We start from the raw sequence: 17,012 nt of genomic DNA on the forward strand, positions 1-17,012 counted from the left end.
CCTCATCCAACTTGGTTTGAGGCTCTGCATATACCTCAAGGCAGCTAAAGTGCAAGTTCTATAGCCTTTTATCAGAGACTGATAAGAAACCATAATCTCACTTTAATGAGGGGCAGTGTTGCGCACAACACTTGATTACTCACAAGATCAAGCACTTAAAACACAAATACATTACCCTTCTTTAACTTAAGTAAATACCCTGTGCATTGCATTCCACTCCAATCCTCTTAGAAGCAACCCAGTAAAAGCAAGCAACCCACAAAAAAAAGTAATTTTAATCTTATGGAGGTTCCATCTAAAAGCAGTAACACACACCAGATCGCCTACACATTTGACTTTGGCACTTAGGTATGCGACTAGTTTAAGTATCCATATGGTGTGTCGTTGGAGGAGAGTAAGAAAAGACAAAGCAAACAGAGCTAGTAAACATCCTTTTCATCTGCTATCTACTTCAAGCAGTTACGTTATAAAAGAGAGGAAAGAAATATTTTCTTTCATATTACCCATTCCCCCAAAGCAGCTTACAGGCTATTCCACACCCAAGCTGCAACCACACTTAAGCTGTGAGAACATAAAAATGGCAAAGAATGTAAAAAAGGAGCTGAGAAAAAGATTTTGGTCAAGATCACAGGGTGTATATCTCTCTTAGTGCAAGAAAGATGCGGTTCAAGACAAGTAGGCAGAGCCTCACTCACTGCTCATATACGAATAATTCCCCCATCTAGGATCCAATTTGCTTCTCCAAATTTGGAATGACAAGTTACCACTAGGTATCGGTCAGCATTTTAAAACAAGACTCTGGCAACTTTGTCTGGCAAACCATTTGTCTCGTAAACATTGCCTCCTATTTGTGATTAAACTATTTAATTTGAACCCCACTCACTCTACCCCCTTCAGTAAGAATTTGTCTAAGCTGGCCAAAGTTACACCCAAAAATCTTTGGGACACATTGTATGCAAAGCAATTGGGAAGAGTCAAAAAATTAAAAGCAATTACAATTGTGATTTCAGTTTTAATATTGATTTTACATACACCTTGAAATATGACAAAATAAATGCTGCATTCACTTGGAATATTACATTTTACTGAGTACGTATGGTCATAACTGAACATAAGGACACCAAATCAGCGCAGTTAAGCAGTCTGAACCATTGCAACAGCTGTCAGAAACAACTGAGAAGTTATTCACTTGCGTTACACTAGTCTAGTCCTGAAAAGTGAATCATTTAGGAAGGCCTGCAAAAAGCCTAGCTGCCTACCAGCTAGCCAGACTACCACTGAATTTTACTTAATGAAACTAGTATTTATTTCAGAGTACTTCAAGAAGTTAAGTTGCAACATTTTTTGTGCTAGTAATGTTTTTGGTAAATACAGACAAGTTATAAATCTTTAAACTATGCAAATATAAACCACTTAGGTCCTTCAAAATTCCCCCAGTACAAGAGCTGGACTGAACCAGGCCACCTTCTGCTTCCACTGCTAAAAAGTGGGATTCATACTGCCCTCAGAGCTCCAGACAAAACCAGAACGGGGAGCCGGAGCCTCCCCTAGAAAGGAAATGAGGAAGAGAGCTACCTGCCAGCAGCTGCCTGCTCATCCCTGAAAGTGCAAAGGGCACGGCAGTCCATAATCCCGGAAACAGCGCCAGTACTCCCTGTGCAAAAGCCAAAAGGTACGTCAATATTGACTTACTATACAAGCAACTGCCACTACGGGTTAACACGTGGAAAGGTGTTGCCTGACCACAGCAAGGGCTGGTTTAAAATATCTCAAAGGAATTTCACTTTGGGAAAGGACTGGGAATTCCTCAAAACAGGAACGATCAGTATCTAGAAATTAAAGCCATATTCAGAATTTATGCTGGCCTTTGAACACAGCTCAGTTCTACCCTATACATACATTAATGCACAGTATCTCTGCTGCATAAGTTGCGATGCATCATACCATTGCCAGAGCCCTAAACGGAACCATCTCTGCTTTGCGCACCCTCCCACGCTCTCCAGACAGTCCGAGCAAGTCAGCATACTCCCTCCATCAGTTGCTGCTGTTCTTCGCAACACCTAGTCAATACTATCAGACAGCTCCCTGGGGCAACTGCATGGCTTAATCCTCTGAACAAGCTGTCATGTACACATGACATTAACGTATCACACTGAATACTTGGCAACTCTTGGCATATTTTCAACTCTGAACATTAGCTATACCAAAACGCTAACATGCGATCCAATGCCTCTTTCTTGCCTGCAAGTTAAGCCAGAAGTTATCTGCTACATTTGTCAGACAGACTGTAGATCTGCAGCTAACCCAAGCAAGAGAGCTTTTTTTGGTAGCAGTACTAAGGGAAGCAAGGAGCCAAGCGGTTCAAGTTTCACAAGAAATGGAACAACCAGCCCTTATTATTCCAGGCGACCACATCACAAGCGCTTTGGGCTGATCAGGATTTTTATTTCTCACCTTCCCCCTCCTCCCAACACACACACACACACACACACGCACACACAACCTTTAAGATCAATAGATGCCAACACTAAACTAAGTTGGTCATTCGCCTGAATTGTGTTTTGTCATCTTCAGTTACATTGTACTACTTACAGTAAAAAGGCCCCGCTCTTTATCAAAATGTAAGCATACCAGTCCTGGCATAGCCCTGCATCAATCTGCAGCCTGGAATTTATGGCATTTTATTCCTTTGAATTTTATGGGCTTATTTGAAGAACATTTTCTTGATGGTCAGCAATGTTTAGTCAAGAGTACCTAGAAACAGCAGAGGGATTTACACATCCACCAAGTATAGCATACTAAAGTGGTACAGACCACAGGCATCAGGGTCTGTCAAACATCCAGCACGTTGCCTTGAAGACCAGCTGCATTTTCAGTTGGTGCTCTTCAATCTGCTTTACTCTTCTACTTTACAACTTGACCATAAAATTGAGAACAGGCTATTTTCTTACCCAACAGCTACACCAGAGATAAAAAATACTTTCAGATAACCCACCTTTAACTTTATTTCTAATCAATGAGAACTAACATTCTTCTGGAAGTAGCAGCTTAGAAAAGGAAAAGACGAAGAAAAACCACACATATGAACACCTGCTCATGACCCATCTGCAAGTCATATATGCTTGCTTTTAGACAAGTGTCTGATACAAGCATTAAAGAGTCAACGAAACTATATCCAGTTCATTTTACTCACTTGTTATCAGTAACATAATCGGCTCAGCTGTAATCAGAATTTTTAACTGATAATTTTAAGAGCAGTACAAGTACTTTACTTTGCAAACCTGGCAGTAAAAAATTCACTTACAAATAGAGCATGGTATCAGTATATGAAAACAAAACAGATCCCTACAGACCCCCATACATTTTATATTTACATTAAGCATTTCAGCAGTCTTAAGCACATTGTTGCATTACCATATTTAACATGAAGTTGACTGACAAACTAAGCTCAACTCAGCTGCACTGAATTACATCCAATCAATACCATCTCAAGGGTCCTGTGACATTTATAAATGAGTACATTCTTGTAAGTCATTGGAGTCCATTCAGTATGCAAAATTATACATGTATTTGTCTCAAAACAAAATCTATAGCTCTACAAAGAGGCAAAACAGTATGATAAATAATTGTAACATTCTTCAGAGAGGCTGAACACCTCTTGTCTGTGGAAAAAGATTTCTGATCAAAAGTATCCACGATTTTGCAAAGCAGATACTTGAAACATCAGCAGCACTCTTACAGTATACTGCTAAAACTAACCATACATTGTTCAGCTTAACAAAAAAAATGCATGAAGTAAATGGCAACTGCGAGTTAAAAAAACACAGAGGGTGATTAAGTATTTGTTAGCCTGTGCTCCCTTTGAGCAAGGAAACCTAAATGTTACAAAGGGCTGAGTTACAAGGGAATGTGGGGTATTTTGTGACAGACCTCTGCATGACAGCTGGAGAAAAGCTATTGTGGCAACAGCTGTGCTCGGTACAGCTCATACTCCCAACTCCTTCAGCCTACCAAGGGGCCAGTTAACTGGCTGCAAGTTATTTTAAAAGTTTTCTGCCTCTCTTTTGGGATACGAGCACGATGGATTATTTGTTTATTTTTAATAAGAGAAGGAATGCTTAGTTCTAGCACTCACAGTTTTAAAATGACTGTGGCATAAAGTTTAACTATAATTCACTGCTGCTTGCTTCACGTTTATACTTGTGACAAATCCCATCTACTCATCTCTACAATTAGAGCTTCTTCACTTCCTGTCTTAACAGTGCACAGACTGCACAGCAGTAAGTTCACATATCACATCCTGATTTAACGGAAATGATTATAAAATTTCCAGGATGAAATCCTGGCCCACCAACATCAGTATCAGGCTCCGTTTATCTCCCCAGAGGAAGAGTTTTGAGAGACAGAACACACTAGTCATTTAACTGCTGAAAGCTTTGATCTGTTAATCTGTGGTCTAAAATTTCCCCAAGTTGTAAGATGAACTTCTAAAAAAGGACACAAGATCACATGCAGTTAAACACAAATGAATAGTTACGTTTCTTGTACCATTCTCAGTACAACGTACTAATTAGCGCAGAGATGCTAAACTCAGTCTGTGAAACAACTTCCATTGTATGACATGACTTCCATTATATTGTCTCTCTCACTCAGCCTCATTACAAGAATGTTGTTGTTTCAGTCCACATTTAAGAGCAGCAATTTTCAGAAACCGTATGCAGGAGCGCTTACACGCTGATCGGTACCGCAGCAAGAGTCCACCTTGGCAACTCTTACTGTTGTAAGGGCTAATGCTACTGGTTTCCCCCCCCAACACCCAAACAAGGCTGGAAAGGATGTACTGTACACAAGATAGCCAGCAAGAGAAAGAAGCTAAACTGGTTCTCTCTGCATCCTCAGGTCCTCCTTTCTCCCCTTCATTTATTTCATCTGAAATGAAGGAGTAATTTTCCCATTTTCAAACATGAGTCTTTCAAAGGCGCAACGTAAATCAACAAATAATCTCAAAGCCACATGCCTTCCCCTGATCTATCGCCACTGTAGCCTTGTTTACTGGAAAATACTAAGAAGCACTGAAGGTAGAAGCAAGAGAAAACAAATCACTTGCATAGAATAAACGTTCTTAAGTACTGATTTACAGAAAGTTAAAGACAGGATTATAGGAAAGCAAGTCCAAATGTGGAAATACTTGCTACTACCAGTAAGAAGAAACTTTCCCTTTTAAGCCTCAAAACTAAGACGGTCAGAGCCGCATTTTAACACAAGCAACAGAGAAGCAAAAGAATTGAAATCCCTAACTGACACCAAGATTTGTCAGGTGACCAAATCTAGTCTGGTCCACGCTTTAGGGAAGGCAACCCTCTGAGTTTGTTACTTAATCCTAAGAAATTCCAAAAATGAAGCACGTGACTTGCTCGTAATCAATTTTAAAGCGGTCTGGAGCAGTTTCTATGCAGCCTTAAAAGACAAACAACATACTTGGCAATACACTTGCCACACAAGCTACCGAAGTGGCTGCACAGCAGAGCTTGCACAGCAGACACACTTGATATCATCATAAGCAGTCAGAGCTCAGGAAGATATGGCGGTATGCAAGTTTCCACCAAGCCTCATCTCTTATTATCCATAACTACATAGCAAGTATTGAAACAAGACAAAACTTTTCTCTAGAGCATCTGAGGCTGTTCTCAAAAGGCATCTACTTCCCAGCTATTTTTTCTTTCCCCTGTTTAGAAGGTCAAATTTTCTGCTAAAGATCATTTTGTGGTAGCAAGATTTTATCTCAAGATTAAGCAGCTGAGAGGGAAAAAAGATGTAGATGATTTAATACAGACTGACAGTAAGTTATTTTGAGTAATTCCCCCTTAACACCTCAGCTCAATGCTGCAGTGCTGTTTGCTTGTTACTCTTTAAAACTAAACTATTTCTTTTTCCTGCTATTAGAGTGAAGAAGAGATCCTTATGTGTGACAAAACAGAGAGATTCCTCACTTGCAAATCTTGTCTGAAAGACAAGTGTCAGTCGAAGCACTTGAACCAAAACTTTTATTTCTACAGGGATGTAGCCCAAGCTGTTGGTTTATTTAAAGAACAAATTTCTACAGGTGCTGAAACACTAAAATGACCCAGAACACTGCAGAATCTTATTGCTATTAAAGTAAATGGAGGTACCAAGGCAACATGTGGACTTCACATTTTTTTCCTCATGTCTTTAATAGAAATGACAGCATTTTTACCTTTTCATCTTCAAAATTCAGTAATCAAACAGTTCACTGATTTCAAGATGTGTCCAAATACAAGTACCTTTCATCACACATCATAACAGTCAATATTTTAAAATACTGTCTTTTCCAAGCAGTCAGTAGTCTAATGTTCCATGAGGCTTTGAATATAGTTCTACAGTAAGTTAAAATTTGCAACACAGACTAAGTACAAGACCTTACGAAGCTGAGAGTGCTGAAAGCATCACTCCTCCTGTGGAAGTTCAGTGTAGCTGGTACCCCATATCCATACCTTGATAGTCAGCAATCAAGTTAAAATTGTCCAAGAGCTTTTAACATAGCCAAGGACTATTCACAAATCCATTCAGCAACATTTTCCAAGACACTACCACTTCAAAAATGATTTAAGTCATGTTCAGCTGCACATACTACTGGCATGATTAGCGAGATGCCCATGAGAACACGCAGGTAATACCATCTAAAGCCATAATGCTGTATTTAAGCGTGAATGGCACTCCAGATCTCAGCTTCAATCAACCACTATTATCTGTCTGTACAAGCAAGGAAGAATTCAATCAATGCAGCGACAGAACTGTGAGTTATTCTAGCCCTATCGCCTCCAAACAGACCAGCCAGTCGTTACCTTACAGGACTGACAAGATTTACAGAGATTCAGTATCTTAAATATGGAACCTGACCAGCTATCTACACGCCCTGGGCGTAACAGATAGTTTCATTCCATCCCAACTGCACTCTTCAAAATAATTTTCCGATAATCGAATTTCTTAACGTGTCAGTTACTGGAATGTCCTACAGAATATGCCTGATTTTCTAAGCATTTAGTTATCCAATACTTACCCAAATTTTGAAAGTACAGTTTTCTGTTCAGTTATTTAGTCTATGCTGCAGAGCCCAAACTCTCATCAGAATATTACAACTAATGAACACAAGGATATGTGTATTAGAGAAGAGACTCTGAAATCAAAAATGAGTCTATTTCAACCAGATCAGCTGCTCTAACAAAACATTCTCTGAAAATATCACTGCCCTAACTGTTAAAAGGCAACAATTTGTCTCAATGTCAGAAAACCTATCTTAACGGTAGGTATCAAGATCTCTCCTCAGTGGAACTAAAGAAAAAAGCACAGAAAAAAGTAATTCTCTCCAGATTTGTGACCCTGCTACCAACAAACAGGACACAAGTAGTTGTCTCCTCCGTCCACCATAAAGAGGCACAGACAGATTAATAATACCCCCACAGCAGCAGCAACGCTAAAAGCGACAGCAGAGAAGCGCAGTAACAGAGGCGCTGCTGAATTAGTGGCAGGGGAGGAAAGAGGACCTTTCCTCATAAGACTGCTATGCACAATTTGCCTCATCTTTACTGCCGTGTTTCCCTATGTCAGAAATCAAAGGGAAAAAACAAGTCTAATTATTTAGACGCTGAGGCATGCATCCAGAGCCAGAATTCAGACGTACAACGGGCGAGAGCTGCCGGGGCCGGTGCCCGCACGTCTGCGACTCTCTTGCTCGGCCTCCTGGCCGAGGCCGCGCCGAGACCAACCCGGACGGCACCGGGCGGCCCCGCTCCGCGGCCAGACGCGGCTCACCGAGCCGCACCGAGGCCCCGACTGGAGCCGCCGCGGAGCGGAGCAGAGCGGCGCCGCACCGGGCCGGGCGGGCGGCGGCTTTGCCCCGCGGCGCCGGCGGGCCCGGCCCCGCCGTCGCCGCCTCCTCCGGCCGCGGCGCTGCCAGCGCCGCCCTGTCGCCCCAGGGGCGCCGGCCCCGCCGCCGCCCCCCGCCGGGGCCCCTCAAGGTCGCGCCGCCGCCGCCGCCGCCCCGGCTTCCCGCTCGCCGCCCGGGGCCGCGCCGCCCGCGCAGGAAGGGGCAGCGGCGCCGCCGCCCCGCCTCGAGCCGCCGCCGGCAGCGCCCAGGCCCCGCCGCCGCCGCGGGCAGCGCAGCGCAGCGCAGCGCAGCGCAGGGCGGCCGCGAGCGGGCCGCGCGGCGCCTCACCTGTATGAACTGGATGGTGAGCGCCGACTTGCCCACGCCGCCGCCGCCCACCACCACCAGCCGGTACTTCTCCTGCCCCGGGCCGTCCCTGCAGCCCGCGGCCATCGGGGAGCCGCGCCGCGCCGCGCCCAGCCCACCGCGGCAGCGCCGCCGCCGGCCCGGCCGCCTCCCTCCTGCCGCCGCGCCGAGGCCGAGCAGCCGCAGGCCCCGCCGCCGCCGCCGCCGCCGCGCTGCGCCCCGCCGAGTGCGCCGAGCCCAGCCGCGCCGAGCCCAGCCGCGCCGAGCCCAGCCGCAGCGCGCAGGCGGGGCGGGGGGCGGCGCGGGGCGGCGCCCGCTCATGGCGGCGGGGGCGGGGCGCGCGGCGCTCCACGGCCCCCGCGCCCGGGCACGGGGCTGCCCCGCCCCGCCCCGCCGGGACGTCACGAACCGCCCCGCGCGCGCTCCCGGCAGCGGCGTCGCCTGGCGCCTGGCGCCCGCGGGGAGGCGGCGGCGGCGCGGTACGATAGCGGCCCGGCCCGGCCCGGCCCGGCGCGGCCCGCAGCTGCGTCCCCGCGCCTCGCTGCGCGCCCCGCGGGGTGCCGTGTGTGCCTACTGCCCCCGGCCCGCGCGCCGTGAATTTCCTCACGGGCTTTGCTTACGCTACTGAGGGCTCCATCAACATGAACGAACTCGTCTTTTGAACGCCCGTGAGGCAGAGAGGCATTATGACCCCTAAAGTACAGCCGAGGAAGCAAGGCGGAGCTAAAACATTGTTACTGCCAGGCACCCATCTACCAGGAGGGAGAGAAAATCTGGGGAGACCTCGACCCTTCCCCACTTCTCAGTAGCCACCACCAGGCAAAGCCCCCCCTGCCGTGCCATCAGTACACCCACGACCACGCAGGGGAACGAGCTTCCCCATCGCTTAGACCACTTAGATGAAGGTTATGTTATCCCTCCGAAAATGCCAGCTTCTGGGAATTCATTAACATCCCACAGGAGCTCTGGGGCAGCAGCAGGGAGGGGATCCAGTTCCCCCACGTAATGTTCAACTGCCTTAAGCACAAGGTATCTCTTCTCTTACCTATTATCAGCCTCACACATCGTATACGCTCCTTATCACAGACTCTAAGCATGTGCCTGCACTTCACAACGTAGCTCCGAAGAAGCTAGCTCAGGTATCTCCATGCGTTCAATTTGGACACGAAATAGGCCTATCAGACAATACCTACATGGAGAGCGTTTTGTGGTAATTTACTTTGGCCCTCTATCTCTCTGCTTCCTCTGCTGTGGTAGACTACTGCTTTCAGTGATGAGCTACTGCCCTACTGATGTGGGTAATACTCCACTGTCCCACCTGTTTCTAGACATCCCAAACACTAAGCAGATGGCCGCTGCACAGGCACCGTCAAATTGCTCTACACAGGTTTCATGAGTTCAGTGCTTCCAGATCACATTAGACCTGTAACACACACAGACTGGCTTATGTTGAGCATTCCCAGTACATCCGACCTGGGACAGCCGGATCAACTGGTTTAGGAAACACCCATGTAGCCAGGTCGGGATATCAGTGGCATATACTTCGCTTGTAACAGTGAAACAGGATTTTGGCAGCATACCTGATTTCAGGAAATTACTTCTTCCCTTCCTCTCCTTCTCCCTTTTAGAAGAAGGGAGCTATAGCAGCAAGATCAAAGTGCTTACATAGATGAGCAGCCTCTTGCCAGCACAGAATGACAGCCATCACATTTCGCAACAGCATAGCCACGCCAACAACATTTTCTAGTGTAGACGCACTCCTCCTCTCACCTAGAAAATAATGAAAACAGAACTAGTGGGCATGCACGAAAGCTTTGTTAAAGTGACTTGCAGGGAGAGCAATCCAGGTATCATTCAACTTATCCACCCAAGAAACCCCTACTTTCTGCAATCCACATGCCTTTTAGCTCTGCAACAGATGAAGCAAGGGTCGTACAGGCAGGAGTCTGCTTCTTCATGGACCTGGTTCGTTCCCACAGCAAGATCTGTTCAATGCAGTGAGTAACGCAGAGGTCCATAGAAAAATAATATACTGTGGAACTAATTAAGAGCTAACATGATACCATACATACAAAGGGGGTAAATCAATGAGATACAAGTAATCTTAATTCTAGCATTTCCCAATTTGGCAAGCTGAACTTTGTAATTCTTACATTGCATTTCTTTGCTTAAAAAAAAGAAACTGAACAAACAAAAAGGACATCATGAATGACCTCTTTGAACACCCCCTCTGGGTCTGGGGTGGAGGAATATTCGATGCACAGAAGACACAAACCAATACCTTGAGCCTTAATGGGGTAACTGTAGGAGAGGGAGATGAGAGATATGCTTTGCCACCAGGATTCATGACTATATTTTGGAAGAGGAATGTTAGGACTCAGGACCCTTGGTTTAGTACACTCCTGTCGTTATAAGCCACTTTTTCACATCCATTTCCTCACTGTCCTGGCTGATCAGAAATAAGGAACAGCTTCCAAGGGAGAGATTAAATAGCCTAGGGTTTTCCAGCTTGGAAAAGAGAAAAGTGAGAGGGAAACAGAGATCTACAAAGTCCTAAGCAGCACAGAGGAGTTGAATAAAGTTTCATAACAGGAGAATTAAGGGACGCCCAGAGATAGTACGAAGAAACAAGTTTAAATAAACAAAAAGGATTATTTTTTCCAGACAATCATGGAATTGTGGAACTCGCTGCCACAACGTGTTGTGGAAGACAAAATTGTATCTGAGCTGACAAAAGGAGTAGACCAAGTCATAAGGCATAAAGCAAGTATTAAACACAGTGATGAGGGACACAATTTTGACTTGGGAAGTTTCTAAGACACTGACAGTCAGCAGATGGGTCTGCTATATGAAACAAGTTACTTTCCACATGCCCCAATTCTTGTACTCTTGCCTAAGAATCAGTGAGTAACCACTGTCAGGAACAGGGACCCATTTAAGTATTAAGTCAGAAGAGTTATGTTCATTAGCTTAAGAAAATCCAAAGTATGAAGTTTACTATGAAGTGAAAGCATCTACAAAAATTGAGCTGCTGCTAGTTTATTAAGTATTAGCTTTTTAAAAAAAGATACAGGTAAGATTTCACAATTGGCTACTAGTACTGTAACCAGTAAGCTATACTCCCGGGAGCTGAGACTGAAGTGACATGAAAAACATTCATAGCCAGTAGATTTCTAATAATATAATAGTCTCTACAAAAACTATTGAAACAGGATATTTGATTTCTTTATTTTAAAAATATACAGAAAACAAACATTTGTATTTTCCCTTACCTTTTTTTAATGTTTCAATTTTCTTATACATCCTTTTAAATATCTATTCTTACTGATGTGGCCACCCAACCTTGTGAATTCCACCAGATAATCTTGCTTTTTAACAGCATTGACTTTACTAACAACACTGATCTTTAAAATAGCCTTATTACTGTTACAATTCTTTGCACTTGTTGTTTTGGTAATGAAATACAGTTTCACAAGTAAAGTGATATTCGTGCAAAACACAAGGCAGCAATCACAAAACAGCAAGACATGGACAGCAATAACCAAGCAGCATTTTACTGTGGTTTATAACTGTATCCAAAGATCCCAATAAGAATTGTGTTGTCTTTGAGTTGGGTGTTGTACAGACATCAGTAAAGAGAGAGTGAGTCCCTAGCACAGAAGTTACAGCCTAAAATCTTGGGTGTTCAAACACCTGTGTACGATAGTAATTTTCTATACGAAACAGTTGTCTTACATTCCCTGTGCAGTGCCTGGAGAGAAGCTGAGCCCTCTGGAGACGTCAGAGAGCAGTGGGGGCAGAGGCAGCCTCTGCAAGTGCTAATCCCTCCACTTACTGCACCCAGAGCCTTGGGAGACTGAGCATCGTCTCTCCCCGCACCAGCACCCATTGAGCCCTGGTGTCAGGAAACAAGGAGTTTACAGACACGTGAAGAAAGCAATGAAGATGAGGATACAATATATAAGCAAATGATAATGCATACCCAGTTTTGTTATTTTCACCTCCTTTCATTATAGTCCTAAGTGCAAGCAGGTACGAGTATGGGAAGGGACTAGGCACAGATGTGAGGGTCCAGGTGCAATTCTGAGGCAAGACTGAGCTGAAAGAAGGGGGGAATGAGGAAGTTAGCAGTTGCACAGATCTTTACATAGAGATTTTTCTCCTCTACCAGGGAATATAGACAGGTCTGTGAAGTATATGAGTGAAGTATGAAAAGAGGAAGCAGCAACTTAGGTCATGATTAATTTAGACATCAGCTAACCTAGAAAAGGCTGAGTAGTCAGGAGCTTCAAGGTAAAGACAAGAAACTTGTGACTGATACAAGGTAGTAGGGAAAGATGATTCAAAAGAGGTTTTGTATGGTCCATGCAGCCAGGAAAATAATTTTGCAGCACCACTTTGCATATCCCTAGGGAGGCAGAAACTGCAGTGTTTCATACCAGAGATGAAGAACTTGCAATATCAAGACATGAGATGATGAAGACATGGCCAAAGTTTTGATAAAGTGGATGGAAAAGAAAGTACAGTTTTTAGAACTGCTACACAGAAAGAAGCTGCATCCTTTTAGATCCAGCCTGAATATAAATACTTAAAGAGAGACGAAATCAAGAATGACATCCAGATGGCAAGCTTAAAAGACAGAGTACCATAGTGCTTTATATAGTGACAGGAAAAAAAGGTTTCAGGGAGAGCTTGGGAAAATGATCCAGAACTTTATTTTACATCGGCAGTCTGGCAAAGATGTGAGCTTAGAAGGTACAAGACATATATGCAGTAAGTGACATACTAAAAGCTAAAAAGTTCTATGTGAAAGCATAATAACTTAATTAAAAGAAAACTTGTTCATAGGCTTACCACAGAAAAAAATGTACAAAATCTTTGGAAGCATGGTAGGTATGTTGACTTATTCCATTAATTTAGTATGATGTATGTTCCTAAAGGTGGCACTTATTTATTTACCTTGCTCAAACAGGCCTTAAAGATCATTCCTAACACAGTGTGGATGCTGTGACCTAATGAATTCCACGTGTTGCAATTCCAAGCAACAACTCCACTGTTGGCTGTAAGAACGTGGGAGGTAACTGGCTTTCACAAAGTCATAAAACAAGCAGCTTGGGGGAAGAGTTACAAACGGTTTGATTGTCCTTGGGATAAGAATATAAAATTGAATTCAGATTAAAATGGACAATTACTTTTGCTGTGTATAAAAAACATGAATTGTTACATCTATAATGAGCACCCAGAAACTAAAAGAAAAAACATTTCTCCTCAGACATACATATCAGTTTCTATCTGAGTAAGAAGCATAAACCTGCTATGCTCTGCTTTTGTGTAGAAGCAAAACTATTTTCAGCCAAGCAGCTACAGCTTTTTATAAATGTTCGCCACATTTTTATTTTTGTATCTACCTATTCCAGTAAAGCAGTCTGTAGTAAATATTCATGCACATGCACAGACTTTTCAAAATATGCCATTTTCACAGAAACTTGAGACTGATCTACAGAGGAAAAATATTATGTCCCTCTTTTTTGCTATAATTTATAAATTGGGTTTGAAAATTTTTATTATGATTACTTTAGAAATTCAGATGTGTTAATTCTAAAATACCCAATAGCAATTACAAAACAATAGCGTCCCAAGAGAAAAGCATAAAAGTCTGGCTGAGTAACTGAGTAGGAAGAGGATTTTTAGATGAGACTGTTTAAATTTGGTTGGTATATGTTTTCGCTAACACTCGCATAACTGCAGTGAGCAATTAACACGTGGGAATATTTTTTTTTTTTTTTTTTGCAGAGAATGCAGCAGCATCATTCATTTAGTGAATAGGTCAGGTTTTTCACACTGAGACATTCAGGCAAACCTCCAGTAAAACAAGGGAACCTATCTCGGTATTTTTTATACATACATTTAGAATTTCTTGATATTGCTGGACTAAAAAACAAGCAGGAAAGCAATCCAAAACTAAAGAAAAAATATCTTTCAGACTTTCCCTACAGACCCCCTAAAAGCACCCAAGTCTCAATAAAAAGAAAAATTCGCCATAGGTCATCCTTAAATTACTTCTTTCGAGAAAAGCCATGCTCTACTGGAAGGAAACTGTACCTTTTCTGGTCTCTTTCCAGATCAGCTGGGTAACTATAGCTCCAGCTGTTCTCTGCAACATGCCCCAGAAAGCAAGCTCTGGGTCTGGGACGGATGGCACGGACAGGCTCCTTTCTACGCTGCTCACAGCCAGGGCCCTCTGGAGCGGCCTGGCCACATTCACACTGATACCGCACAGAGAGAAACCCCGTACCTTTGGGCTCTCCCACTGCAAGACTTTGGCATCTCCTGCAGCCCCCACGGCCCCACGCTAGTGGTGACATGGGGCTACAGCTGAGCCCTCGCTACAGGGCGGCGAGCCCACAGGTGCTCAGGTGCTGCTGAGCGCTGCTCATGGCAGTGGGCTCTGTGCTGCTGCTTGGGCAGCATGAGATCACCACCGGGATCTATAACATCTTCTGACACCAGCCTCTGAGTCGGAGGGATGGGACAAGAGCAGGCATTACTGGGTAGGGCTGTCTCAGCACCTCAGAGGAGCTTGTGTTGTGGTCCGCACGCCTCAGATAAGAGCTGTGCATCTGCAATTCCCAGGTGCAGGGGTCCATCCAGGGCTTTCTCCCAGGGGCAGACACAGGCTATGCAGTGCTGGGAGCTGCTCATCAAAGAGAAGGTTGCTATGGTGCTGGAGAGCCTTGCGACTTCTGACTTGTCGCAGTTAACCTATGGAGGGTGAGACCATGGCTCAGATCTGAGATAACACCTGCAAATCTTCTGCGCCTGCGACTGTCACAGTGCATGTCCCTAACGGCACCACATACCATCTGCACAAGGGTAATACAAGGGATTCACAGCCTGATGTGCTCGTGTCTCCACATCAGCTGTCTGGTTCCCATTTGCTCATTTTGCAGCTCTGTCACAAACCTTCCAGCATGACTGCACCCAGCAGCCAAACTCCCTGTGCCTGCATCTGCTGCAGTCCATGGGAATGAGCTGGCGCTTGTTCCTTCCCCCAGGGGACACCAGCTTTCGGGGACTCAGGCTGCCAGGCTATGTCCTGGCAAGCGCCACACGTACCCAGCTCTCCTGGGTTCATACAGTAACATCACAGGCAACACGCACACAGGAACCATGCCCGGAGCTGCAGCAGGGCAAAAGCAGCGTGTGCGTTCGGCCGGCTGGCTGCACGCGGCAGGGCCTCTCTGGCACAGAGCTGCTCCGCATGGAGCGCGTGTATCCGGGCTGCGCCCTCCCCTTTGTCTGTGCCCACCCAGCACTGCCGCGGCCAGCGCCCAGGATCCTAGGACGGCAGGGGAGCGTGCAGCATTATCCCTGCATGTGCATCTCAGGGGCAGCAACACACAGTCCCACAAACCGTGGCTTTTCATGGCCAGAAAATGAGCTACCTCAATCAATGCATGCAGTCACTTCATTTACCACAGCAAGACTGGAGTCTCCCACACGCACAAAGATAAAGAAATTGGCTTTTTGTCTTTCTCACCAAGAGATAAATCATCACTGGTTTCCTTTCCCCTCAAACAGGAGGTAAAAAAGCTCCTTATTTTCCCCTAAACCTCAGAAGCCTATTTGCTCTCTCTCATCTATGACCTTTCCACAGAGCGATGAGAGAGAGGCAGAATAACAAAAAGAGAGTTTGTACCTGGATATCCATATCAGCCTCTGAATCTCAAGTTTGGGAACAGCCACATTTTTGCACACCTTTTGGTCATTGTACCCATGATCCCGCTGCCTCAGAATGGAAGGAGGGAGTTGATTTATATCATCTGCCTCGAGAAACCTCTGCCACTCACTTTGTAAAAAACCTGAGACGTTTGCGGGCATATCTTAGTTCTTTTCTATTTCTTTTGCTTTCCTGGAGTCAGTAAGATAGTGTAGCCATGAGATTAGCTATCGTAAAGACACATTACCACCACTCATACAAAGTTCCCACAGCAATACTGTTCACCTGGACTCACTTAATTATGATTATATTTAAGCTTGAATAGAGAAAGAAAAAGGTGAGAAATTTCGTACGTAAGTTGGCCTAAATCAGCTAGGCCTGATGAGATTTATTGTAAAGTACAGGGCATGCAATCTCAGAAGCACTGGTGGCTACCTTTAATAATTTATAAAATGTGAGGGAGAAGTCTGGGAGACTGAAGAAGGTAAATATATTAAAAAAGGAGAAAAGGAAGGATAGGGAGTTATGGATCAGTCAGCTTGATTCATTTTCTGAAAGAAATATTAAAACAAATAAACTATTTGTAAATATCTGGAAGAAAACAGGGAGATAACTGACAACCAATATGTTCTTCTCCAAGAACAAATTGTGTGTCAAATCAAAATATTTTTCTTCTATGATTCAGTAATAGGCCTTTGAGTAGGAGGAAGCGGTAGGTGTTCTATATCTTGATTTTAGTAAGGCTTTTGATACTGTTTTACATGATGTTCTCATAAACAAGCTAGTTCCCTGGTTTATATTAAGCAGCAGTACTACAAAGTGGGAACAGAACAGGTGGAAACAGCGGACTCAGTGGTTTTCAGTGGTTCACTGTCAAAACTCAGGAAAGTATCACATGACAATCCAGAAGACATGACCTGATGTAGTATTATTAAATATTTCAGTAAAAGCCTGGATGATGAAACAAAAAATCACACTTCCTCCATTTTCAGACAACATCCAGCAAAGATAGGCTGCCTGCTGGGGGACAAGGTGACAATT

At 44.5% G+C, this 17,012-nt stretch overlaps 1 protein-coding gene across 1 annotated transcript in view; it reads right to left on the bottom strand.

Moving 5' to 3' along the window:
• RRAS2 (RAS related 2) overlaps positions 1–8,557 on the bottom strand; it is a 47,912-nt gene extending 39,355 nt beyond the window's left edge. The window contains exon 1 of the mRNA XM_064513062.1: positions 8,234–8,557. Coding sequence (XP_064369132.1) covers positions 8,234–8,338 — 105 coding nt within the window. The 5' untranslated portion in view covers positions 8,339–8,557. The remainder of the gene's footprint in view (positions 1–8,233) is intronic.
• Positions 8,558–17,012: the final 8,455 nt, after the last annotated feature.

Source organism: Dromaius novaehollandiae, chromosome 5, assembly GCF_036370855.1.
Source record: "Dromaius novaehollandiae isolate bDroNov1 chromosome 5, bDroNov1.hap1, whole genome shotgun sequence".
Lineage (NCBI taxonomy): Eukaryota > Metazoa > Chordata > Aves > Casuariiformes > Dromaiidae > Dromaius > Dromaius novaehollandiae.